At 49.0% G+C, this 25,695-nt stretch overlaps 1 protein-coding gene across 6 annotated transcripts in view; it reads right to left on the minus strand.

Moving 5' to 3' along the window:
* Positions 1 to 7,450: 7,450 nt before the first annotated feature.
* The window catches only part of ST6GALNAC1 (ST6 N-acetylgalactosaminide alpha-2,6-sialyltransferase 1), a 29,834-nt gene continuing 11,589 nt past the window's right edge, over positions 7,451 to 25,695 (minus strand). The window contains exons 3-12 of one of the 6 annotated variants that reach the window (XM_055721779.1): positions 22,824 to 22,961; positions 20,770 to 20,805; positions 16,810 to 17,446; positions 12,537 to 12,642; positions 12,106 to 12,277; positions 11,605 to 11,743; positions 11,117 to 11,220; positions 10,447 to 10,536; positions 9,081 to 9,180; positions 7,451 to 8,661 (exon numbers count right to left, since the gene is read on the minus strand). In XM_055721779.1, coding sequence (XP_055577754.1) covers positions 8,491 to 8,661; positions 9,081 to 9,180; positions 10,447 to 10,536; positions 11,117 to 11,220; positions 11,605 to 11,743; positions 12,106 to 12,277; positions 12,537 to 12,642; positions 16,810 to 17,446; positions 20,770 to 20,805; positions 22,824 to 22,961 — 1,693 coding nt within the window. In that variant the 3' untranslated portion in view covers positions 7,451 to 8,490. Of the gene's footprint in view, positions 8,662 to 9,080; positions 9,181 to 10,446; positions 10,537 to 11,116; positions 11,221 to 11,604; positions 11,744 to 12,105; positions 12,278 to 12,473; positions 12,643 to 16,809; positions 17,447 to 19,745; positions 20,032 to 20,769; positions 20,986 to 22,823; positions 22,962 to 25,695 lie in introns of those variants that run through there. The other 5 variants (XM_055721767.1, XM_055721772.1, XM_005434136.3 and 2 more) reach the window with 5 other exon arrangements.

The raw sequence follows: 25,695 nt of genomic DNA on the forward strand, positions 1-25,695 counted from the left end.
ACCGCCACCCCCCCGGCTGCAGCCACCGCTGAGCATGGCCGGAGGCAGCTGCTGTTTATCATAAGTTTATCAGAAATTCCAGGCTCCAACGTAAAGCCGCACATCAGCCCCTGAGGTGCCCGATAGCAGCACCACGGCATGGACCCGCACCCAGCTGCCTCACTGCCGGGGAAGCAAACGGGGTGCAAAAGTGGGGCGACACTGGTTGGGTGCTGGCTCCGCGTCCTCGGCAGCTTCCTGGCTGAACGGATCGCGCCCCCGTAACGTGGCTTTGCAGCAAACAAAACCGCTCGGGGCTTTGTGCAGAGTTCGACAAATAGTTTGGGCTGGCGGAAAGGAAAAACGGGTTTGTGGGGTTTGGGGGAAAATCTGAACAAAGCATTTTGACATTTTCAGAAGGGAGGTGCTTCAGTTTCTTTTTAGACTATTTCGATATTACTTTAAATTCATGGAAACAAAGAAAACAGCCCTGCAGACTGAAGCATATGCATACCAAAAAGTTTGTTACAGCGGGGGAAGGGACTCAGCAAGGAAAACCTTTTTAGTTGATCTGCAGCAGTTTGCGGGGGTTGGATTTTTAGGAAGCCGCCAGCCTCAGGGAAGAGCAGGATGGTGAGCCCTGCTCCATCCCTTAGCACCATGTTGCCCCAGGGTGTCAACCACCTCCAGCCCCTCCCCAAATACCCGCTGTGGACCCTGTCCCTGCTCCGAGTCCCACCCGCGCACCCCTCCGCTGTGAATATTCACAGCTGCACCTTCCCCAGCACTTCTTATCCTCCCCCCGCCCCCCGAGATCCAAGCGCCCCCCACTTCCATTCCTGCCTGCGCAGACACGTTTCCATAGATGCTGCTCATTCAAAGGAAGATAAATGCAAAAATAATTTTATATGAGTTTACATCAGTCTCCATTTCCTCTAGGAATTTTGGCTGTGTGGGGATGGCACCGTGCCGGCACCCACAAAGTGCCCAGGCTGCATCAGCGCCAAGGCCCTGCTGCAAACACAGAAGCAGCTCAGCCACCCTGGTGGCACCGGTGGCAGCACTGGCCTTGTCCCACCGGGAGAGTGGACATTGGACCTGGGTCACCACAGGGGGATGCCAGCCAGGCTGATTTTAAGGAGAACTTACAGGGAAGCAGCCCTGCTGTTGCGCAGGGGCTGGGGTGTGGTAGGCGCTGGGCTGGGCACGGGGCAGCTCAGGGAAGGAGAGAGCAGGCAAGAAGCAGGACAGACCGTCACTGCTTGGACACACGGGATGAAATCAGGTCTAAAGCCCAGCTGGAGCTAAAACTACAAAAGGAAGGGCAGGAAGAGGGACTCAACAGGTACCCTAGTAGCCAAGGGCAGCTCAGAGAAATGTGGGTGTGCTGATGGAAGAATGTGATGCTTTTTGCCTCTCCCAGCCCCTGGAGGTATCAGCATCATCTAGAAGAGTCAGGGCCAGCACAGGGGGGGACAGGAGTCTGGGGTGCTGCTCACGGGTCCCCCAGCCTGTAGCCCATCCCCACCTGGCGTGACTCAGGAGTTGCCCTTGTTCGCCCTGATCCAAGGGACTTGCTCCTCAGCTCATGTGCTCTTTGGTCCTTTGTTAATCGTGGCTAATTATTACCAGCTGTTCTAGTAAGTCACAAGGGACATAGAAATGCTTGGCCCTGGAGGTGGACAAGGGATGGCCTGGAGTGGGTGGCCTGCGGAAAGTCAGGAGTTTGCTGCCATTCAGACATAACTATGCAAACGCTGGTGGAGCAGCAGCTTCGGTGCATTCGCCCAGGGGGATGGAGGAGCTGGTTTCTTCACATTGCTCTCCTGTCTCTGTTTCCATGATCTATGGTTTTCTACATTTGGTTGGTTTTTGTTTGTTTGTAGTTTTTTTTTTCCAAAGGGGTGAAAATGAGATGCACAGCTCTTCATCTGCTCTACTTGTTTTGTACTACAATGCATTTTGGCCCATGCCCCAAAACTAAGTGGTGCTTAAATTAGAAGTTAAGTAAGTGTGAAAACCTTTTAGGATGATAGTTGCCAAATAAAGATTAGGAAAAGAACACAAAAGAAATTACAATGTAAACCAGCAAGCATCATTTTTAGCCTCGGCTTTTTATTCCAATGATTACTTCTTGGAAACAAAACCCAAACCATTCACACAGCTAGAGAGAGCGAGAGGAAAATAAGCACATTTTGCGCTAGCTGGCTGTTGGCCACAGGTTGGTGGAGGAAAGTCTTGTGGTCTTTTGCCATGATAACTGTCCAGGTGGGAGAAAAAGATCTCCAAACATCTCCTGGACGATTTATATATCCCGATTTGTTCAGCACAGGTCAGAGGTGCGTTTAAGAAAGCGCCAAAAATCTGCTAATAGAACATGTCCCTGAAATTCAAAGCCTGGACCTAGGAAAGCACTGCTGTGTCAGCCTCGCCGGAGAATGTGGGGCCATATGGCTGCTTGCGGAGGGAGGCAAGGCCATCGCATAATGACAAATTCATCAGCAGATGTCGGGAGACTGACGCACAGCCCCTTCCCGACCAGGTGGGGAGAGCAGCAAGAGTGGGCCTCAGCCAAACCTCCTCTCACCAGGTTCCCTGCAGAAACGGGGTCAGCACCACCTGGGTGGTGCTGTGGATGCTCCCTGATAGTCTTAGCTTGGAATTTTAGGTATTGCTGCAACCAAAGCGAGGAGGTGAGCAGGGAAGTGACCACACAGAGGATGCTTGGATGTGGGGACACCAGCACCCATTGACAGCAGTGCAGTCCACAGTGGACATCCCACAGCTCATCCACTCAGCTGTGGGATGGGATGCTCAGGGCTGTCCTCAGCGTCACCCCATGGCAACTGCAGCTCCGAGCGATGGGCTCTGCCCTCCTGCCTTGAGCACAGCCCCACGCTACGGGCAGGGAAAGGGGCTCAGGGATGCAGCTGTGCAGTGAAACCAAGCAGATGTGCCCCATCTTTATGCCAATCTGGCAGGATGCCACCAGGGAAACACACCCTCCTGCTGCTCCTCCCAAGAGCAGTAAGGTTGCAGGGACAAGCACCACTAGCCGAGGTGGCAGGTTGGGACCTCACATGCGGTGGCAGTACATGACTTACGTTGGCTCGTTGCCCCTGGCACTGCTGGGGCCCAGCCCGGCTCTTATCACAGAGACGTCTGCACATGGCAGAGCTGTTGTCACAGCTGTTGTCACCCCTGGACCATTGGCCAGGGCTGAGATAAGCCAAACACACAGTCCAAAGGGCATCCCCTCTCCGCCAGGCAGGAGGCAAACCTGTCAGGCGCCGGGCTATGCCCTGGAGGGGTGCAGAGCTGGGAAACACCATTGAGAAACTAGGGCGACAGCACAGACTGCTGCCTTCCCCTTTTCTTGCTGGCTCTGGACCAGGCAGAGCCACGTGGACTGATCCTGCGCTGTTCTTAGGAAGATAAACAATCCCTGAGCTCTGCTGAAACATGGGAGCCTCAAAGCCATGCAGCACAGCAGTCAGGCCAGGCTGTCCCCAAAGCACACAGCTGGGGAGATGGGACACCTTCTCAGAGTGCGGGTGGGCACCTCATCCACCTGTGCAGCCCCACCTGACACTACATGGCTGCCGGGGGAGGGAGCCTTGGGATCTCCTCAGGACTCAGTCTTTCCAGTATCTGCCGCCCTGAGGGCCCAGTCAGGCCAAGCTGGGAAAGACCTGCAGCACCCAGGGTCCTGCTGCTCAGCCTGGCAGAGGAACCCAGACTACCACAGCCCACTGGCCTGGGAAGCAGGAGCTGCTGCACCCCCAGGAGCTGTTTGCCTGCAGGGCCCTGCCCCAGCACCTGCAGATGAGGGCTCGCTCACTGCAGGAGGGGTGCTTTAAGTCATCTAGTGCTTTTTGCACAACAAAGCCACGGGCTGCTCTTTTATCTTGTTCTCCCACCCCTATTATCAATAGTTTTTCTGGTCTGACTGGATTTCCCTGATGCCACATCCCCAGCAAAGGGAGAAGGGGAGAAGGTCCACACAGCAGAGGTGAGGAGGGTGAACACTCCACCCTGGCACACCAAGGACCTGCCCCAAACCTCCCTGCAATTGGGGAACGTAAATTGCATCTGGTAAGTCATCAGCACAGGGTTTTTTGTGCTGACCTGGAGCAGGCACATACCTCTGCCACATTCCCACAGTGCCTAGTCAGCCACAGCTGCTTGAGAGCAACACGTCCAGAGGGAGCACCTGCCCCACGCTGGCAAGCCAGGCACTGGTGGCCAGCTCTGGCTGCTCCGTGCCTTGGTTTCTGGCCTGAGAAGGAGAGACAGGAGTGACAATCTGGATGTGCCACATGGCACAAGGCTGCCTTGAAGCCACGTGTGGCACATGCAGCGGCTCCCTCCAGCACCTGGCTGGGTTTGGTCTTGGCTGCCAGCGCTAGCAGGCACCCCAAGTCCTAGGACACAGTGCAGAGCCCATCTCATCCTCGATTCTGGTCAGCCCAACCCCGCTCTTTGGAGCCTGGCTCAGTGGGTTGGGCTGACCAGGAGTGGGGACGAGATGGGCTCTGCACAGCCCGCTCATCCCCAAGATGCATCCCTGTCCCCCAGCCCAGCAAGTCCCCATCTGCTTCCTCCTGTTTCAGACCCAGTCCCAGTCAACTACGTGCTGGCGGACATGGAGCAAGACACGGTCCCTGCTTCTGCCAGACAGACAAAGCAGTCACAGCACAAAAAGGAAAGAGGTAGAAACCAAACAAAAGATTCAAAGCCCTGCCAGGAAGGCAATACAGCAAGAGCTTCTGGGTGTTACGTGGATCTGTTTCCCACAACTTGGTGGGCAGTATTTAGAGGCTGTTAACTCCTGGGGAACCTAGGAGGAGTTAGACATGGCTGTAACAATGGCTCATGGTACTCACCAGCAGCTTCCCAGAAAAGCAGGGCTGCCACAACAGCAGCTTCCAGACATGCCAAAGCACAGTTGTGTATTTCTTCCCCAAATCAGATGTCTCTGTTTAAAACTGGCAGACCCTCGAGCTCCTGGCTGCCAGTGGGGAAAGATGCTGCTAGTGGTTGGCACTGGGTATTGTGCCATGCAGGAGTCACGGTGTCTGAGGCAACACGTAGGGTGTGACCTGATCTCATTGTCGGTCCTTCCGTTTGTGCTGCCTTCAGCACCATGCACATTGCACTGAGGTCACTCACACCTTTGCACACACTTGCAGCTGCAAGCGTGGCACTCACGGGTACCAAACCTCTTCTGTGCATGTCCCTACATACCCCCCCACCAAGGAGTTCCCGGGCCAGAAATCCTATGGGCAGGCAGGCCTTATAAAGCAGACACCGGGGGACAACAGTCTGATGCGGTGTGGGCAGCTGCAGTGTCACGCACAGCACTCCGACACCGCCAGTGCCAAACCTGCATGCGCCAGACGCTGCATGATGCTGACAGGTCCCTGAACAGGAGCTGCCACCTGGTGGCACGGGGACAATCCTGCTGGCCTGCCAGCTGCCAGGACCTGGATGGGGACATTGGGGTGGCCCTGCACCATGGCACTGGCTGTGTTCAGCTGTGCTGAGGAGGCTAGGGGTACTTTGGCACAGGCTGGTATTGCTGCTTTCACCCAGGGACACGTCCCCAGCTGGGGGAGTGCCCAAGCCCTGAATCCTGGCTCTCGCCAAGTGTTCCAGCTGTAGCTGCTCTCCACAGGTTTTGCTCCATTAGTTTGTGCCAGGCTAGAAGGTGGCTGGGAAACGCTGCCTCCGAATCCCCTTGACTTCCCGTGGCCACTCTAGACCTGATGCTGCAAGGTCAGGCAGCTCTGGAAAGACGCAGCTGGGTTTGTGCTGCAGGGGACATGTCTCCATGTGTGCCGCACCTCAGCCAGCGCATGGTGGGATGGGATGCCTTGGTGCAGTGGGCACAGCAGCAAAGTGAGGAGGTGAAGAGCACCACCAGATCAGAACTGCTTTTCTGGGACCAGAGAGGATGTGGGTTTGAGCTTGCTGGGAAACTCCAGACCACAGCAAAGGCCCTTTTCCAGCCAAGGTTATCCCTGAAAACATCAAACTGTTCCAGCTATATTGACAGGAAAGCCTGGAGGGAACAGGTTCTGCCAAAGGGAAAGCCCCCTAGGAAGTTGCCTTCCCTTGACTCTGGGAAGCCTCAGCAGCACAGAGGTGCTGGAGCAAAGCATGGGCTGGGGGCTGCCAGCCCATTCCCAAAGCCTCCTTGCCCACCATGATTCCCTTGCTCAACAGGACTCGGCCCCGTCTCACTTTCCAGAAGGAAACAAAAGAGCAGGAGGGGGAAGGGAAGGGCCTAAGAAAAACTTCTTCCAACTTCTTGGAAAGAGAAAATCCCTATTCAGGCAGGAAGAATACCCGTGCGGAGCTGGTCACTAAGCAACCTGCAGCAATTTGGTATGGCCACAAGGAACAAAGCTGCCTCACTGCCCACCGAGAGCCCAGCCGAGCAAGCGACTGGCTGGGAGAGCCTGCAGGGCCTGGGGACGGGGGACACCAGCCATAGACCACCGCTGTGAGGGGCTGAGACACCCAGCAGGGTCCAGAGCTCCTGGGTGCAGAAGTTTGTCCTCTGTCAGCTCTGGATGGTGACCAGCCTTTGTCAGGCTCCCACTTCACGGGGAGGCCATTTGCTGCTCAGGAAGGACTTCTGGTCTGCTCCAAAGCCTGTGGCTCCCCATGGGTCTGGTGCTCATGTGGGGCTACATACATCACCCCCAACAGAGGCATGGTGCATTTTGGATAATTCCCTGCTCCCACAGACACTGCATGGCTTGTATGGGCAAAGCAGCCAAATGCAGGCTACACCTTCCCCCAGATAAGCTGGATTCTTCATTTAGATTGTCAGTGTGGGGGGTTGTCCTTTGCAAACAAGCTTAGTGAGACATGAGAAACTGCTTGCCTCTCTGCACAAGGAAGAAAGGGACAAAGGAAATCAGGCCTGACAAACCCTGCTGACAATCTGCACTGAAATGCCTCCCTTGGAGCCTAAGGGTTCCTGGAGATTCTGTTGTCCTCAACAGAAATGCTGCACAAAAGGAGAACTGCTCACAGTCAGAGCAGGTCCACTGGGACCAGTCAGTGTGCAGCTGGGCCCCCAGTCTAGAGCCTGATGAGCTGCCTGGACACCCAAAGTGGCTTTTCACTTGCATGTTGTCATGGGGGACACATCCAGCCCTTCATGCATTTATCTCCAGCTTCCGATACACTTGGACAGCAGTTGCTGGGACAAGGACAAACTTTGCTGTTTACCCACTTCCTCAGGGAGGTGTTTGGCCAGGTGTGATCCCTGCCCTCTGACGGCAAGGTGAACAAGTGGGGGATGCTCAGGTAAGTCCACACAAGCAGAGCACTTGCAGATGGAGAGATTCTCATTAACACTCAGTCCTGCCCTTTACTCACTTCATTGTCTGCTATCTCAGCCTTTAAGCAACCACTTTGGACACATATTAAATAACCACAACTCGCAGGGCTGCAATGAAAGATCAGCTTGGCCAAAGTATGGCCATTTATTTTGCTTGCAAACCCCCTTTCAGAAGGCAAATAAGCTGCAGGCATGCTGGCTGCAACTGAGTTCCTCTCAGTGCAATGGGGTCAGGCACTCCAGCCAGCAGCAAGGACGACAAGCATCCAGCCCTGCACTTGGAGAGCTCCGACCTCCCCAGGCAAGAGGGAAAACACGGTGTTTCTGGCACAGCTAGGAGCCAAGCATGGCAAAGCCCAGCTAAGCAAGGACCTGGCACACCAGAACTGTGACACAAAATCCACATCTCCTGCCGTCAGGGGAGCCCCAGAGCAAGAGGTACCAAGTCTGGCATGCCTGCTGCGCCACAGAGAGCATTTACCTGCTCTTGAGCTGATTGTGGTGCTCCTTTGGAGGTGTCATGACGAGGCCACACTGGGAAGCAGAAATGAGACTCATTCTCTCTCAGATTAGCCACCTGGAAGTGTCCCGTCCATCCTCTTTATCTGCAGGGAGCAGAGGAAGAGCAGCACCTCCAGGAATTAAGTCAAACTGAGACAAGATCTGTGTGTCCACCTCCATCCAGTGCCTGCTGAGAAAGCTTGCTTAGACAATAGACCCAACTCCAAAATGGGCACCACTAACGGAGAGGATCCATCCGAAGTAGCCCCAGCCTGAAAAGCATGTCCTTGCAGAGAGAGAAAATCTGCATGAAGATGCAGGACACTGGACCATATGTTACCCAGATCCATCCTGGATTCTTCTCTCCCAATACCAGTGCCTACAACCGTCAGCAACAGTCTTGCAGCATAACCAGATGGAAAATTTTTTTTGGTGTGCTGCATTTTCTTGCTGTTCCTCTGCTCTGCAGCATTTGCACATTTGTAAAAACATTGTAAGAAAATAAAGGTGCTGAAGAAGGGAAATATCTTTGTGAGAATGAAACGTGCCTGGAAGTCCAGAGTTAACCTTGGCTTTGGTGGTCCTCTTCTGTTCCCAGGGAGGTCTTGTTGAGATTTCCCAGGCAATGACCCCTGCCACACAGTCTCTGGATCTCAGGATCTCTGGTAAAGCTTCATTATATTCTCGTCATGAAGCCTTTTCCACACCTGCTTCTCCAGGCCGAAGTCATGGTTAGTGTAGAAAATCAGACGTTTCCAGTTCTTGTCATAGTAGTGATCTGAGTACTTCTCGTGACCCTCCGTGATGTAGCCATAGGCACTCACCTGGGAGACACAGATGGCTCACTGGGGAGAGGTACCAAGGACAGAAGGAGCCAAGTGAAATACAGGACACATTTTCCAAACTGTGTGGGAGGGAGCACAGGACAGGGGTGCCAGTCAGTGTGCCTCCGGGTGACCCTGCATGGGGGTCCAGAAGAACTAGATTATGAACACCGGCTCCAGAGAGCCTGCTGGCCTCCCATGGCCTCCCTGGGAAGTAAGATGGCTCTCAGGCCATAGCAAGCTTCACAACCTCTACGTGAACTAGAGGGCTGTTTCTCTTGTCTTCAGTCTACTTCTCCACAGCTGACAAGAACCTATACACTCTCAAGGCAGATGACAGGCAGAGTTGCAGCCACCCCTGCTCTTATTCTATCCCTGCTTCCAGACAGTGCTGTGTGCAAGAATCATTGTGCCCTTACCCGGTCACAGAGATGGAGGGCAGTCAGCAGCAGGAAGGCCCCTGTTGTGGGTCTGTACAGCCGCCAGTAGGGCTTTTCTAGACTTTTAGATTTTAAAAACCTGCAGCAAGAGAGAAGCAAGCACAGAAAGCTGGGTGTGGTGGCTCAGGTTGGGCACACCTTGTCCTCCTGTAGCCTGCACGGCATCTTCCCTCCCTGCAACAGTTTGTGGTCATACAAGGCATTTCAGACAAGCCACAGTGTGCTCACATGCGTGGGTACCGCTGTGTCCTCAGTAAAGCACAAGGCCAGCCCAGAATCACCTGCATCACCTGCACTGCAAGCTAAGCCCAGCTTTGCCCCAGCTTTATGGAAGTGGTAGGTCTTGAGGCAGTGGTGATAAAGAGGGGGTAGGTTAAAGGATCTAGTACATTAAAGCCCACTCAAATCTGTCCTTTGCCTTGCAGCGCAGAAGTAGCTTTGAAGCTCCCTGGTATATTCTGCTCCCCATCCGCATTTAGGAGTGAAACAAGACATAGGAAAGGTGCAGAGGAAGGTCACGACACCCGCTAGGAGTTGCAGCATTTTATGCCAGCAGTTGTTAGCAAGGCAGGAGTCCACACCAGGAAAAAATAGCATTCGAGTCCTCCTGGCCTTGGAAAGGACCCAAGTCAGAGGGGAGACAGCAGAACAAGCAGGAAGATACAAGCCATCTGGTACTGCATTTGCCTTCTCTCAGAGAAGGCGCAACTCGGAGATCAAAGGGTAAACACAGCCAAAGCCAGACACAACAGGAGCTCTTCTTCCTATGCCTCTTGGTCATGTCTGGCCCACAATTGGCAGATTTTACAATGACACTCACTGGCCAGCAAGCTTGTGAAAAGGATTAGAGAGGTGAAAAAAAGCAGCCAGGCCAGGCAAATGGGATACTGAAGAGGTGCCTATTACTGTGTTTGAGGGCACAAACAACTTCCCAAGTCAAGAAGGGATCTCAGGACAGAAGGGCTGTTACAGAGCCTGCCTCAAAGGTGCTAAGCAATAGGGAACATGAAAGGTTGCTCCTGAACTAGAATAGCTATTCTGGCACTTTAGCAGCACTCTTCCCAGCTCTAAAGTTGCCGTTTGCCCAGGACCTCTTCTGGATGCAGAAAGCCAAACTCTCTGACAGCTGTTCCTTCTCCAGCTCACAGATGCTGGACATCTACACTAACATCCCACTGCAGCACCACGGAGAATTTTAACTGGATGCACACTGATGAAGTTTACCCCCCAAATCTGGTGGTGTGGCTAAATTGTAGCTACAAGGGAGTGAGCTGTGAAGAGAGCGCCCAGAGACAGAGATGGTGCTGGCCAGAAAGCCCGTTAGAGCACGTAAGTGCCAGCTCACCTGTTTTTCATGTATCTGAGGAAATCAGGGTGAACCACCAGGTATCTGTCCATCGTGAAATCTTCACTGAATCTCTCCCGGGGCCTCTGCCTAAGGACAAGAATGTGGAGGCTCAGGACAAGCTCCTATATTTCATCACAGCTGGAAAGCATCAGCCCTGATGCACTGGGTGATAAGAGGAGAACCATAAACACTGATAAGTTGTTCTGCAACACTTCCCAGATTATGACAAAGCCTCCATAACCTGCGTGCATTGCAGAGGAAGAGATCAGGAAGGAGAGGCAACAGGAGACAGGAAAAACAAAAGCACATATGTGTATAGACAAGAATTGGTGAAATCAGGCCTTCATCCATGCGTAGGCCACCGTGTACAGACACCAGACCAGACAACAGCACGTGTTCACCCCAGAGGACCACAACGCTTTCTCCAAGCTCTGTCTGCATATCACTAAAATCAGCTATTTCTGGGAAGGTGGTATACTGGTTACAGCAGTGCTCAGAGCTGTGGAGGCAGTAAGCTATTTCTCCAGACAAATCTGCTGAGGAGGGATGCTTTAACCTAGCTTTACCCTGGCCTGCACCTCGGCAGGGCTGAGCACTGTGGAGAGAAAAAGGACAAAATACAGAGCTCCACACTGAAGGATGTAAAGGTGGGGCTAGTTTTGTTTACCCATAGTGGCTCAAGAATCCTTTCCTGATGTTCTTGTTCAGCAGAAGAGCCTTCAGCCACTCATAGTCTCTAGCTCCCTCCAGGAAGTGAATGTATCTGACATGCTACGGAAACAAGTGAGCATTAGTGAACAGCACAAGAGAGGTGCATCCTTTAAAAATGGAAAGCAAGTAGGCATTAGGCTCAGTGAGTTTCTCACACACACATCTTCGGTCTGCAGCATTTAACTATCCCACAGAAGCAGAATGGACATAACACCTGATGTGCAGCTACTTCTACACACCGAAAGGCCAGGGTAGGAGTGACACAGCTTACCACTGAAAATACTCACCCCGAGCCAAGCCAATGCAGGTTCCCTCACTAAGGGTAATGCTGAAGTGTTAGCTCAGCCCATTTGCTCCTCATGCACGGCAAGGTCAGAACTGAAGGCCACAGACTAACAGCATCCTATCAAAGCTGTGCATGCATACAGCATGGACCTGACTTACTTTTCCCTGTGGGATGTTGCTGAACCCTCTGTGTCCCAAGATCTCAAGAGAGGACACCAGGGAGTAGGCTGTGAATCCATAAAAGGAGGTTTTTGTTCCCACATCTTTTTCGTAACCTTTGATTACAGCCCCGCTCACCCTGGCCAAGGAAATCAAAGAGAGGAGCAGAGTTAGAAGGTCACCCTTGAAAACCCTTGCATCCGTGTTCCCAACAGGAAAATACAATGGTAGTGTGGAGGAAGGGAGGATTAGGCCCATTTTGAGCTACATCTCTTGGTCCACAGGAGAGCCCCTGCTCTGGAGATGGCTCTTTACTGCTTATTTGTGAGAATCCAGGCTCTTCCTGTGTGCTTTGGAACTTTTTTCATCTCCTCCTGCCACCACTCATTTTGGCACTTGGGAGTCAGTGTAATACTAAAAGAGGTGAAGTTATCTAGCTGTAATCATCTGCTAGCCAGAATAAGCTATCTGTGTATCTTCTAAGAAGGAAGCCTGCCTTACCGGAAGATGTAGTCATGGGAGTCAATCTCCTGGCCCATCCCAGAGTTATTCAGTATTCCTCCATTTCCCACGACAGCACAGCTGATGCATGTTGGCATGCTGGTGTTGCTGTTGGCCAGGAGCAGCTGCTGGTGGGGATTCGGGGGCAGCAGGGACATGACTTCCTCCACCACTATGAAGCAAACACGGTGGAGAGTTAGCATCAAGAGCCTTCGGGATGGACACAGTGAAACCACCACAGTTTCCACCATGCAATCCACCTAGCCTGATGCCTTTGACAGGGAGATGCTGCAACCCCCCAGCTACTTGGCATAAGGCTCCTGTTGGGAGTTTGATGATCCCATCCTGACATGCCCTGAGGGACTCACATGAATAATTCAGCTCCATAAAGCCATAGGGAGGTGCAAAATGCTCCAGGCGGTCCCATTCACTGTCACTGAAGTATCTCTTGTCTGTGAAGAGCACAATGTTGGGCAGGAAAAGATCTCGCAGCCAGTCAGACTTGGCAGCTTTGGCCTTTACTGATTCAGAGCAGATCTTGAAAAACAAAAAGAAAACAATAAGGACTGATTAGCAGGGAGCTGATAAACCTGACTCCTGAAAGAGTACCAGTGCTTGTCTGCCTGTGTGTGAGATTATTGGAAAGAAGCATAGAAACTCCAGTGGCACATCAACCATTACCCTCAGTGTCCCTGTAACCATGAACATGAGGCATAATTTCAGCACTACATCAGTAATGAGCTGGTGAAAAGTCACCTACAAGGAAGCCAGAGTGAACCCAGGTCTCCGAGACTTTCCTCTTCAGAACAACAGGCCTGTGATGCTCAGGTTTTACTGGCTTTAAGCCTCACTAACTGATGCAAACTACTATCTGTAATAGGTCTAACCTAAACATACCAGGTAAGGCTAGCAGTCTCTGTTGGCAACACACCTCACAAGGTCCTGGCCTCAGAGTGCACATGAGCAAACACATTGAGGTATATGTGAGATCAGATCATCTTTATCACTCCCTTGAAAGATGAAAAAAAGCATGCAAACAACCTGTTCAGTGTCATAAATGAATCAGAGAAGTGTGCAGCTGAGAAGGGAATCCAAGCCAGCTTATCCTAACAAGAGGGCTCTCATTGTAGCTGACAAGAGTTAGGCTGTGTGTACAGATGGAGAGCAAGCAACTACGCTACACTGGTTTTTCCACCCGGTCAGTCTGGGCTCTACTTTCTTAGACATCTTCCCCAAATATCTACTGTAATACCCACTGAAAGACAAAACAGGAGACCAAGGGGACCCGCATGCCCAGCTCAAGTGGACCCCACATTGCCAAAGCCTCACTGTGTGCTCCACGGCTGAGCTGGGCTCTTTGCTATGGGTGAGGATGACAATCCAGTCACAGCCTCAGGAGACAGCCCTCATTCTGCCTGTCACAACAGGAGTTCAGTAAGAAAAACATTGTGGAGGGTTTCATGTTGGCATCATTCCACTTGTAGCACATTTCAGGGCCAAAGACAGGGACATTCCCTTCCTGTTCAAGCTGTGCTTTGTACTGTCCAGGGCCTGGTACTTTTTGTGCCTCCACAGCTAGACTGGATCGATACCAGAGGAACTAGAGAAAAGTCTGATTATGCAGGAAATGAAGGAGGTGGGAATGCTTCTAGTCACTCCCTCTCTCTGCAGAATTAGAGATCAGGTGTGGGAGTGAGACTCAACATGTGATGTCTGGATCAGCATCTTCACTGAAGACCCTTCTGTGTGCATTTTCACCCCTTTTACATACTGGGGAAGGGTCTTCCCCACTGTCTCAGATGTTATGCACACCCAGATGCTCTGCAGCCTCAGTTACAGTGGAGGATGTTCTCAGCTTCCTGCTGTGAACTGCTGTCTCATATTTCTCTGCCAGCTCCTGCTCTGCACTTCTGAGATGGCTACACATGCTCTGCAGCTCATCAGGTGAGAAGATGGGAGCATGTGACAGTAAATGAGCAGGATCACGGTGACCTAACCCCACTGCTAGAGGCAGTAACATTAGGCAGGTGGGGTGAGGTACTGTCTCAGGTGGCATACACGCTCTTGGCTATATAATTCACCTGCTTCCATCATATATTGGGTGCCTTGAGACCATGTGGAGCCCAGGAAGAAGGATGCACATCCTGCTCAAACCACAGACTGGATCATCTGCCAGGCCTTTCTGCTGTGACTCAGTAAGGCTGGGCCAGTGCATGAACTCAAGCGTTTAACAGCCAAGTTCCATATTTAATAGTCACAGATCTTTGGATAACAGAAGTATCTTTGGGGCCAGTTGCTCCTCTCGAGCGGCTCGATGCATACTAAAGAGCACATCACATCAGCAAAAGAATGCTGCCAAAAGGGGCAATGGGGAATAACATCAAAATACTAGAAGGGAGAGAGAACTTAAAAATAAAGCATCAAACAATAAAACTCATCTTAAGATTATTTTTTTTATCAGCCCAGCTCACCTACCTCTGCTTGCTGCATGTCTCCCAGGGCATCCTGGGAACCCTGGGGTTGGGGAATGGGATTAAATTTTTCAAGAGTAGCTCCTGCTCCAGTGGGAGATGTCTGAGCAGAACAACATGGTGCTTGCAGCCCTGACAGTCCACTGCAGCAATATCTACATTCCCCCCAATGCCACCAAAATGACACATGGCAGCAGTGGAAGACTGTGGCTCTGGGACTTTAAATGGGCAAACAGCTCATCTAAGACCACTGAGCCAGAGCAGGGGCACCCATCCTCTGCTCATCTGCCCATACCCTCTCTCCTCCCTAAACATGAGTAGCGTGTAAATGCCACTTAGACACATGTACAAAGACTCTCCTCACTCTAAAGAGGCTTACACACCTGCCCAAGCCTTCCAGCAATAGGAGTGCCAGGGAAAACTGCTCTGGCTAAGTTTTACAGAGTTACCAGCATAAGATGGGGGACAGAGACAGTACTGGGCACCACAATCAGCCCCATCTGCTTGTTGAGAACTTTACTACAGTTTACAACTTTCCTAAAGACCCTGTTCCTGGACCCAAGTAATTATGAGATACTCAAAGTTCACTTTAAATTAGTTCCAAACCCTCATAGCTACAAAATAAAGGTCAAAAATATGGTCAGAATGAGAGTTCAGTGCAAAACAGAAAAGAAAAAGCCAGGCGTTCAATTCCATGGCTGTTAAGACAACCTGACGGCAGGCACCAGATTTAGCATTTTGGAAGATCGCATCAGTAACATAACCTATTCAGGCTGAGGTGATCACCAAAACTAACCTACAGAACAACACTCCCAACAAACAGGATCTGTAAGAAAACTTTGAAGCTGTAGCTGTGCAAGTGCTACTGCCTTGACAGGTACAACTGTATCATTTGAGATTCCCATCTTCACCTCTACCAAAATACGTCACCTGCACTGACCAAGCCTACGGTTGTTTCTATTTAACAAAGAGGAACAAAGCAAGACTGTTGAATGCCACATCCGTTTATGAATTATTTGCTCTGCTGTGATGAAGGCTCAATGTATTGCAGGAAAATCCTAGACAGCAACCCAACATGCTGGGACCATCTGTGTCATGGAGCTCTGAATGGGTAAAGAATCAGCTTGCTCACTACAGGTGTCTACACACAGAGTGGAAAATGTGACTTGGCAGCACCTGGGAAAGACTCTCCTCTTGTTGATAATAAACCACAAGAACATAAAAAGAGTTACTTTTTAACCACCATTTCTCCAATGGGGAACACATACACATAGTTGAATTTTTGCCAATATTGACAGAAACCCTAAAAATGGGAAGAGTCCCCACCCTACTGTCTCCAAAGCAGGCAGGTACATGCTTATCAATCCTCATCAAACCCTTCTTCTTTGACCTTATTTTGACTTTAATAGAAGCAACTAACAAAGCCTCCGTTCCCATGCACTGAGACTCTCCTTACCATCATGGTCAGCATCATTCTTCACAGCCTAGCACAGCACAAGTGTCACTGCTGCCCCATTGCTGCCAAAGCTTTTGGTTTACTTTGGTACATGTGTGCTGGGGCACACAGAGGAATTCCTATTCCTGTTCCTCACCATGACCCTGCTTGTTTTCTTTAGCTGGGCTGTATAAAACTGAGATCAAGGCAAATCTGGGGTTGCAAACCTGAGTCTTCATAGGAATGTAAATGTTCAGTTTCCCAAGAGATCAGGTTAGAAATGAGATGCCTGTATGACCATTTAGTATCAGACATCTAATGCCTGCTCATACGCATCACAAAGACTAGATGTGACCCACCTTACCTTAGGGTGCCATGTCACAGGGAACATACATGTCATATTGTGTGCTTAAGTCCCCTATGCAATATATCAAGGCACTTATGAGTGGGACCACCTGGTAGCACATGTAGAAAGACAGATATTTTCCCCAGCTTCTTATGCACCTGAACTCCAGAAAGGGCTTCTAGGGCTGACTTTCAAAGTAACCCATGGAAATATGTGCAGTTGCAGTAAGTTCCCATACTGGAGCATGGTGGAGGACTGGACAGGCTAATTGAGTCGTTACATATAGGTCTCCCTCTCTGGGTCCCAGCAGCATCTGCATATACCAGTGAGTTGACCTACCAGCTTGAAGATCATCCTTGACTGCAAAGAGCACACATGCCCAGGAGACAGCAGACAAGGAGGTCAACAAGGAGGCATCAATCTTGGTGAACACACAGGGCCATCTCACCTACCGATGGTGGAGATGAATTGTCCAGCAGGTACCTGTCCTCGAAATCCCACTGTGGCTCAGACTTGAAGTCAGCAGCCCTCAGTTTCTTCTTTTTTGTCACTGCTGCAGCCGGAAGAACAGGTCTTAAAATTTTCACTGATGCAGGAGGCTCTTCTGGCTTTATTTCGTCTTTTGATGCGTTCTTTTCATGAGCTCCCTTCACCCCAGAGGATGGTTTCACTGTTGCCTTCTCCTTCGCTCCCTCCACCATGGGACGTGGTTTCACTGTTGTCTTTTCCTTGGCTTCTTGCACCCCTGGGGCTGGTCTCACTGTTGTTTTCTCCTGGTTTCCCTGCATTTTAGGGGCCGTTTTCACTGTTGCATTCTTAATTCCCTCCAGTCCAGGAACTGGTTTCACAGTCATGTTCTCCTTGGCTTCCTCCACCCTGGTGATTGGTTTCACCATTTTCTTCTGGTCCTCCTTTCCTTCCCATTTTGATGACCTCTCAACCATATCTAGCTCGAGCCTGGAAATGTCTCTCCCCAAAGTCATCTTTAAAAATCTCCTTGAGTTCCCAGTGTCAGAAAAGTTTAAATCCTGTTGCTCTTGAGTGTCCACTTGTAGCATATCTGGGGCATCTTGGAAAATGGTGAGTTGCCTGAATGCAATTAAAGGAAAAGAAGACATATCACACACACTTCCCACATCTTCCAGCCCATTTCTAGTGCTCTTGATTCTGAGCACTGCTCTGTGCTTCAGAGCAACCACTGAACATGACAACCATACCCAGAGGGCATGCCTTGGCAGCTGCTGCTGAGTTTCTGTAGGATGCTGTATGCAGGGGTCCTCAAACTACGGCCCACGGGCTGGATACGGTCCCCCAGGGTCCTCAATCTGGCCCCCGGTATTTACAGACCTCCCCTGCCCCCCCCCCCCCCCCCCGGGGGTTGGGGGGGAAACCAAGCAGCTGCAGATGACTGCCTGCCACTTCATCCACGCACCGGCCCCCTGTTTAAAAAGTTTGAGGACCCCTGCTGTATGAATTCATTCTCAGCTTTGCCCCTGAAGTGTTATTCAGCTTCCCACACCATTCTGGCCTGTATACCACTTCTCTCCCCACTAAGCAAATCCCAGAGGCTACACAACGTTCTCAGCACTTGGCTCCTGAAACATCCACACTAGCAGTAACTACAAACCAGTACAGAACAGCTTTGCCCTGTGCTGGGCAGGATGTCTGGCAATGTCCCCAGAGCACCGCAGGACAGTTTTGGAGATCCTGAGCTAAGGACATGGTACACACCATGAAGGCAGCCATCTGGTTCTCTTCTTTGCCAGCAGAGCCACGTGCTTCAGCAACAAAGCATAAAGATCTCCCAGAATTCAGTAAGGGAAGTGTAATAAGAAGTGAAAGACTCCTTTACCATACGCCACTTCTTAAACATTTGGGGCCGGAAGGCACTTCTTCCTCTCCTCCTCCCACTCAGCCAGCTAATGCAATGGCCTCACCCAGCACTCATAAGGTACACACATCTTAAGACCAGCACTTTGAAGCTATTAAAATACAGTGTGAAGCTTAAAAACGTAAAGACCTCTGCATTTTCAGCAACTGCCTCTAATACTGCAGCTGCCCTGTTGCCTGATTCAGAGGCACAGGCAGGTACAAGGATATCGTAGGAGGATACAGCTGCCAACAGCAGAAGAGCCACCTGCAGCAAGACTGGGCTGAAACCCAGCAAAAAAATCAAGGCAGAAGCGGGGGATTTTTGTCCCAAACATTAATTCTTATCTGCACATGCCTGGAGGGTGGAACAGGAAAAAGGAAGGTGAAAAATTTCTGCAGCTGAGCTTTTATGTACAGCAAAGCTTTTCAGGATAAACCAGCACAGTTGTGGCAGTTTGATTTCACACTCATGTTCACCCTCTGCATGACACATTTGTTTTGGAGAGCTGTGGATTGCTTCCGAGGTGATAAATGAGAAGAAAAAGCACCTTTGCAGATAGCAGGCTGTAGATAACAGTTCAATTGCTGCTGAAGTTTCAGAGTGGTATGGCATTCATTAAAGTGCTCAGGAAATTATCAGCTAAGGAGGTTTTTAAAAATCATTTTGTACCAGATAAATATTTGAACGCTTCCAACGCTATTTCTAAGAAAAAAAGGTTGTAGTAAATGGCCTATCAGCTCTTCCTCTACTTCCCGACATAATCATTAACAGTTTCAACTAACTATGCAGCAGTTGCTCTCTACCATAGTGCTTCATGTATAAACTTGTGCTACTGTTTACTGCCTAATAAGAGGATACTTACTTATATATAAAAAAGTGTATTTTATATATACACTTTAAGTAAAAAGAAATTTGGTAAGGTAGCTCAGGCAGATCTTAAATCCCTGGATGATCTTCTGTTGTATTTTTAAGATGACATTTAAAATTTTGAAATTAAACAGCAGAGAAAAATGAAACAGGACAGTATGACAAACCACCCCCTACCCCAGACTTTCCATATGTGCTGTCTTGTAGGGCACAGAGTCCACCCCAGCTTTAATTTCAAATACTGTCCCAAATATACAGAGACCAAAATGTAAAACTGAGGGCCCTTCACACCCAAAACCTTACTCCCTGCAGTCAGACCAACATGGCCAGGCACTCATGCCTACAGAGGACTCTGCTCTCCTGACCAGCACTTTAAATGCAGACAAATGGTCAAAGCAGCTCATCAAATTTCAGGCTCTAGAGTCCATCTGGCAAACAACTGCAGAAGCTCAATGACATTTACTGTCATTTTCCTCTCCATTTACAGACCCCTAGGACAAATAGAGGATAAAGCCATGAAAACGCTGCTTTGTGTATTTTATGTTACATATTAAGGTACATAAATAGAACTGACACACAGATAACCACATACAGCGTGTGCCTAGTTGTGTTTTACTTAAGTTGCAAAAACATGGACATTTCCATTACCTGAAACTACAGCAGAATGAAATGCCTTCAAGCAGCTGGGCATGGAGACCCAGTTCTTGTCCCAGCTCTGGTACTGATGGGCTTTGTGATCAAGGACAACTCACTTCATTTCTCTGCACCTCCTCCTCCCCTTCTCCCCTGCCTCCCTTGTGCAGATTCCAACCTCTCCAAACTGATCACTGTGCCTGTGGTCTCAAGTCGCTGGAGCTGAGCTAAACTCATGCCACCTCCAGAAGAGATGTAGGTGTTCCCAGCCTCTCCCCTCCTGCCTGCCCCCACAGCGTCAGCCCTGACAGGACAGAAAACTAATCCCACCAAGATCAGCCAGACAAGCTCACCAGGGCAGGTGGGGCTATATGAGGACTGGTGGGGAGGCTGAGGAGCAGTGCTTCCTATGCATAAGGTGCCATGCTTGTAGTAGGAAAGGCTCAGATATCTGCTGTGCTCATGCCAGGAACAGTGCTTCCTGCCAACAATGCTGGAGACATTTTACTGCATGGCAATTCCCTCCACACCCACTGTTGTAGTATTTACTTGACCATTTACATAAAAAATAATATATATATATGCATCATGTCTGCACGACATTGGTCTCCCAGTCTGCAGCATATCTGTGTTAGGAATCAAATGCTGAACTCACTATAAATTCAAAGCTATCCCACCAAATTCAATGCCCAGCAATGCAAACTGGACTAGGGCTGAATGAGGTCCTTCTGGAAGTCACCAGAAACAGCAAATACTATGTAGTGTCAAAGTACAAAAACAGCATTAAGAAAGCAAAAGCTGCTTTCTCAAACAGCTACACATGGAAACACTGGAAACTAGCAATCCAGCAGGTGCAAGTTTTTGACTGTGGAACTTCCAACACTGTGCTCCAATTGTACACGACATGGTCTGCTAAAGCAAAGTGGTAATCTAACTCAGATCAGAATTGCAAGTTTCAGGGTAAAAAGACACAAAGACAGAGAAAGAAAGCGAGCAAAAGCACCTGACAGTGCATATCACAAAGAAGCTGGTCTCCTACCTGAAAGTCCTCATCTTCAAGAAGCCAAACAAGGAGCTGAAATTAGTAATGAAGACACAAAAGTGTATTAAAACAATGAGCCAAATGAGGGCTCTGGGAATTTTAGGAAGCCTTCTCCTGAAAAAACACATGGTGAGATGCCTGAGAGCTACAAAGGCTCAGCTACTGCTGCCCAGAGGTGCTCATCAGCAGTGCTTTTCCAAAGGTGTGTTTGAATGAGTGGGTTGGTCTTCTCTGTGGATTTCCGTACAAGAAAACAAACATCCTCTCTCCCAACATTCCCAGACTTTCTGGGACAAATTTCTGAAACAAAACAGCAGCTTTACATTGTTTCCATCTACCCCACTAAGCTTATTGCAACACAGAGTGGGAAAAGAAAACCTTTTACTGCAAACAATGGAAGTTTGCTACGTTTTCCTTAATGGGGTTAGCCAGCCTAATCTGCTGGAAACATCATTGGGAACATTCATATGAATTAAGGAAGTAGCCATAGTTACAGCCAAAGAAATTAGCTTTCGTACTACCATCTGTCCAAGGGCCCCGGCAAGATTCTAGGCATAATCATAAACATATCTTTATTTTCTTCTTCATGCATTAGTTGCTTGTAGCTCCAATCTAGAAGCATCCCTGCCCCCAGAAACCAATGGCTACATACACATCCATTTTACCTTGTGATTGCTTTGAAGTAAGTCAAATAAAGAGTCCTTGCAAGTCCGCCATAGAACAGAGGAGTTTGTGTTTAAGGGCAGATGAGTGCTTGGGTAAAGCATCAGAGGACAGGGCTTAGAGTCAGACAGCCCCATCCCTCTCTAATAAAGCTGACCTGCCTTTAGGGCAACTGGAAAAACTTCAGTCCAGCATTTCACTTGTGTGAAAGGTGTCAACTCCATCACAATCTAACTGCATTATTTCTGACAAACTTGTTACACAGGCCTGCCTGCAGCTCAGGTTCCCAGGCTGAATCAAGTTTGCCACTTCAGCTCTGAGCTGCTTGTAGACAAAGCAGCAATACACATTCTTCAGCTGCTCCTCTTTTTGAGCTTTCAGTCAAGCTGCCTCCAGTACCAACACTAGGACTAGTCTTTTGACTTTTGAACGATCCCAGCATTTCAAAGGGATCACTGAGTGGGCGGGAAAGGATAGCTATGTCAGTTGACAACTAAAACAGGACCTGTATGGATTTGAGTCTGTGGCTAGCTGTAGAATTTAAAAGAACTAAATCACCCTGGAGACCCCCACAGTACCACTCCTTAAAATCCAGTTGGTTTCAATGGAGCATCTAATATATCTGAATTTTTATTCCACATGACACCAAGATAAATTTCATGTTTCTCATATCTGTGAACTATGCCATCATGGACAGACAGACAATCGCCTTCTGCATTACTGCCCTTAGTGGGACTCTGGTCATTTAGATTTTGTACAGTACAACCAGGCTTTGCCCATCAACAGTATCAGTTAAAACAAAGCTTCACTAATGCCACACGCAAATGAAATGCTCCAAGAGTAATGAATCCCTGCCACAACCCTAGGAGTTTGCACTACACTTGATTTGAGCTATGAGCATATTCAGACCTGGGATATGTTGCTTCTTATTGATAGGTAGCACCTGACAATCAATCTCCCCATCCCAAGTTCCACAATACATATCTCATACTCTTCATGAAAATCAGTGGTCTGTCTGGAGATTGATCTTTGGTAGTCCAGAATACATCTCCCCACCAGCAAAGGGAAGATTAGCAGAGATCAAGACCACAGCCAGAGAAACGATTACCTGTGCCAGAGATGCCGTTTTACATGCTACAGCAAAGGGCTATTTTAATTCATGGGGACCTGTTAAATATTAACCCTGACAGTTCAAGGTGAGATGGCTATATCGCTTCTTACAACATAGACTGCTGTTGCACAGCTCTTCTTAAAAATTAAGCTCAGATATAAAAAAGCTTTTGTTGAAAATCTCAGAAGCTAGCACTCACACTGTTACTGAATAGACAGAGAACTGAAAATGTTTGCTTTAAGTTACAGGAAAGCCAGTCAACAGGTTTCATACTTACCTTGTACCCCTCCATGCATCACAGCAAAAAGCTGCAAGGATTCCCTTGCTCAGTAGTAGCTGCATTTCTTTATTGTCCATACTTCCTGACAAGTTATTCTCTCTAGATTTAAGTGCAAGACATTGGTTATCAGAGGACCTAGGAGAGAAAAATGAAACAATAACACAGGTTTGAAAAGCCCTTGAAGAAACACAAGGGAGGTTGTTAGTCCAGGGTACAACCCTGCCGTCATCTACAGCAAAACATTTCACTATTGCTCAAACTGAGCATGGGATCAAAGGAAATCCACGGAACAATTACAGGCACTGAGAAAGGGATCAGCCAAGATTTTGCCATATTCCTAGGTGGCCCTCACTAGCTCCGGGCAATTATAGAGAGGTGGGCTACAGGTCTGAGTGTGCAGCAGGCAAGTAGCAACTCTGTGCCCGCAAGATCTCCAACAGGACATTCTTACAGGAACAAGTACCAGAGGCCTGAAGCTCTGATATGCAGCATGCATCGTAACGGCTTCACTTTAGCCTTCCTCTTTCAAGCCCTACGCACCTTCAGGCATAATGCTTGGAAGAAGCCGCCTGTGTGCAACTACAAGACTTTTTTTGTTAATAGGGTCCCAAAGGGAAATTCTGGAGGCAGCAAACATTTTCCTTCAACCTCCCCCATGTAACATTACTGTGAAGTCAAGACCCACAAGGGATAGCAAGATTCCTACAACCAGAAAAAGACAGCTTTCTTTGCTTTTAAAGAACTGGGCTGGCAATTGTGGAGAGCATGTCTGTAGTACTCCGTGTTCAGGAAAGACTGCGCTTGGGGGAATATCCAAATCCGCGGCAAGTGCACTGGCCAAAAGCAGGCTTGCTATGCAAAACACAGAGCTTTTCACCTTCTTGGTATAGAGAAAAGAAAATCTGTACTGGCTTTCACTTGGCTTGGAATTTCATCCTCCTCCTTGCCCACTGCTGAAATTAGTCTGTCAGAGCCCAGGCTGCCAGGCTGGTTAGCTCAAACATGAGGTCACACTGGGAAATGCGGATGTATTGCAGCTCCTCAGGGATGGCCAGGTGAAAACTGGAACAAGTTGCCCAGAGAAGATGAACACTGCCAGGAATGGGGAATCCTCAAGGCCTGGTTGAATGTGACTTGGAACACCCTGGGCTAGTGGAAGGTGTCCCTGCCCATGGTAGGGGGGGTTGGAACTAGATGATCTTTAAGGTCCCCTACAACCCAAACCATTCTATAAAAAGTGAGGCCAAGAGCAGAGCTTCTCCCTTACAAAGCTCTGTAACCCTGGGGATACACAGGGGTCCCAGCCCACAGACAGGAAGATAATAAATAAAGACTGCACCTAACACAGGGGCTGGAAACCTCTCAAGGGTCACAGGCCAGATGCCAGCCTCCTCTTTCAAACAAGGTTTTTAATGTTCTCTGGTAGTCCTACTGGCAATCCCAGGAGATGCTGCTTCTCTCATGGTGTAGAGATTCTGAGCTCAGCACCATTACTCCATGTTCAGTGTGTCCAGCTACCAATATCAATGCCCACACCAGAAGTTCTGTTCTTTAGTTTGTGAAAACAAAGATTTTTATTATTTTTTTTTGCTAATTCCACCTGGGATCATCATGTGAAGATGGTTATCTGTCAGCCCTTTTCCATCTCCAATACTCCATTTAATTCCACACCTACTTAACTACATCCTGGATAGATAAAAAGGGCAGATTTCCCTTTCTGTTTTTTTTCTTCCATTTGTTTTTTTATTTTTAATGAACAAACTTTATCTCCATTAGATCTTAAGCTGTGTGTGTTGTGGGTGTTGGCTAGAGTCTGAACTACGCCAGCAATTTATCTGCGTGCATGTTCTCCAGAGGGCTGTGTATTAAATCTTGTTTACTTGCTTGTGCACTGTATGCTTTCCATTTTCCCATGGCTCTGGGCTAGGGAACAGGGGATCACAAGATGTGCTTTAAAAACAGAGCTCTTCTACAAATTGATTAAGCTTCAACATAGGACAAACTTGTCTTTCAGTGATGTCCACAACATGCCAAAATGAGTACTTGACTGGAAGCCTGTGGAATAAGAAACTGCTAAAACAGCTTGGGAGTTGTTTGGACTGGTTCACAGTATTACTTGATGCTATAAGAACTGAGTGAGTTATAACTGGGAGAGAAAAAGAATGACATTTCTTGCAGTCATGCCTGTGAGTTAGCAAAGGCTTGGCTTGAAATATGTTAAGATTCTTGTTTTCCCCTCCCAGTTCAGTAGTCATCTTCAGAAGCACATGCTTTCAGGCTGGGAATTCAGAGAGGAAAGATATTACAAGAGCATGCTCTGCACAGCCATTCATCTTGTTTTCACCAAACAAAACTAATAGCCCAAAAACTCCCAAGCTTGTCTTAATTCCCCACTCCCTAGCCATTTTTCAGCTAGTCCATTCCCTTTTGCACCAAACCTTCTCACAAAAACACGGAACAAACACCCAGAGACAACAGGATTTATCGAGGCAAAGCCCCCACCTCTTCTACTTGCCAGAATACCTGCAGATTTGCTACAGAGCAAAGGCTCAGAGAACTGTGCCAGGAGGTGGGGAACAGCTTAGTGAGCCAACTGATCCGTGCTCTCCATAGGCTGAAATGCCCCAGGAGAGAGAGAGTGTGAGACTTTCATGGTGGAATGCTAAAAAGCACCTTTCTGTCCACACAGCAGAGTTGCAGAGAATGCAAAACTTTGAGGGTTTTTTTAGTGCTGTTTTGTCTGCTTGGTATCCAGCCTCACCCAGTTAATGCCCCAGTAAAGAAACTGCTTTGAATTTATGTTGTGACAGCAGGTAATATGGGTCCAAGCTGGAATATTTCCCTCTCCCACACAGTAATGGAACCATAG

Source organism: Falco cherrug, chromosome 1 (assembly GCF_023634085.1).
Source record: "Falco cherrug isolate bFalChe1 chromosome 1, bFalChe1.pri, whole genome shotgun sequence".
Classification (NCBI taxonomy): Eukaryota; Metazoa; Chordata; class Aves; order Falconiformes; family Falconidae; genus Falco; species Falco cherrug.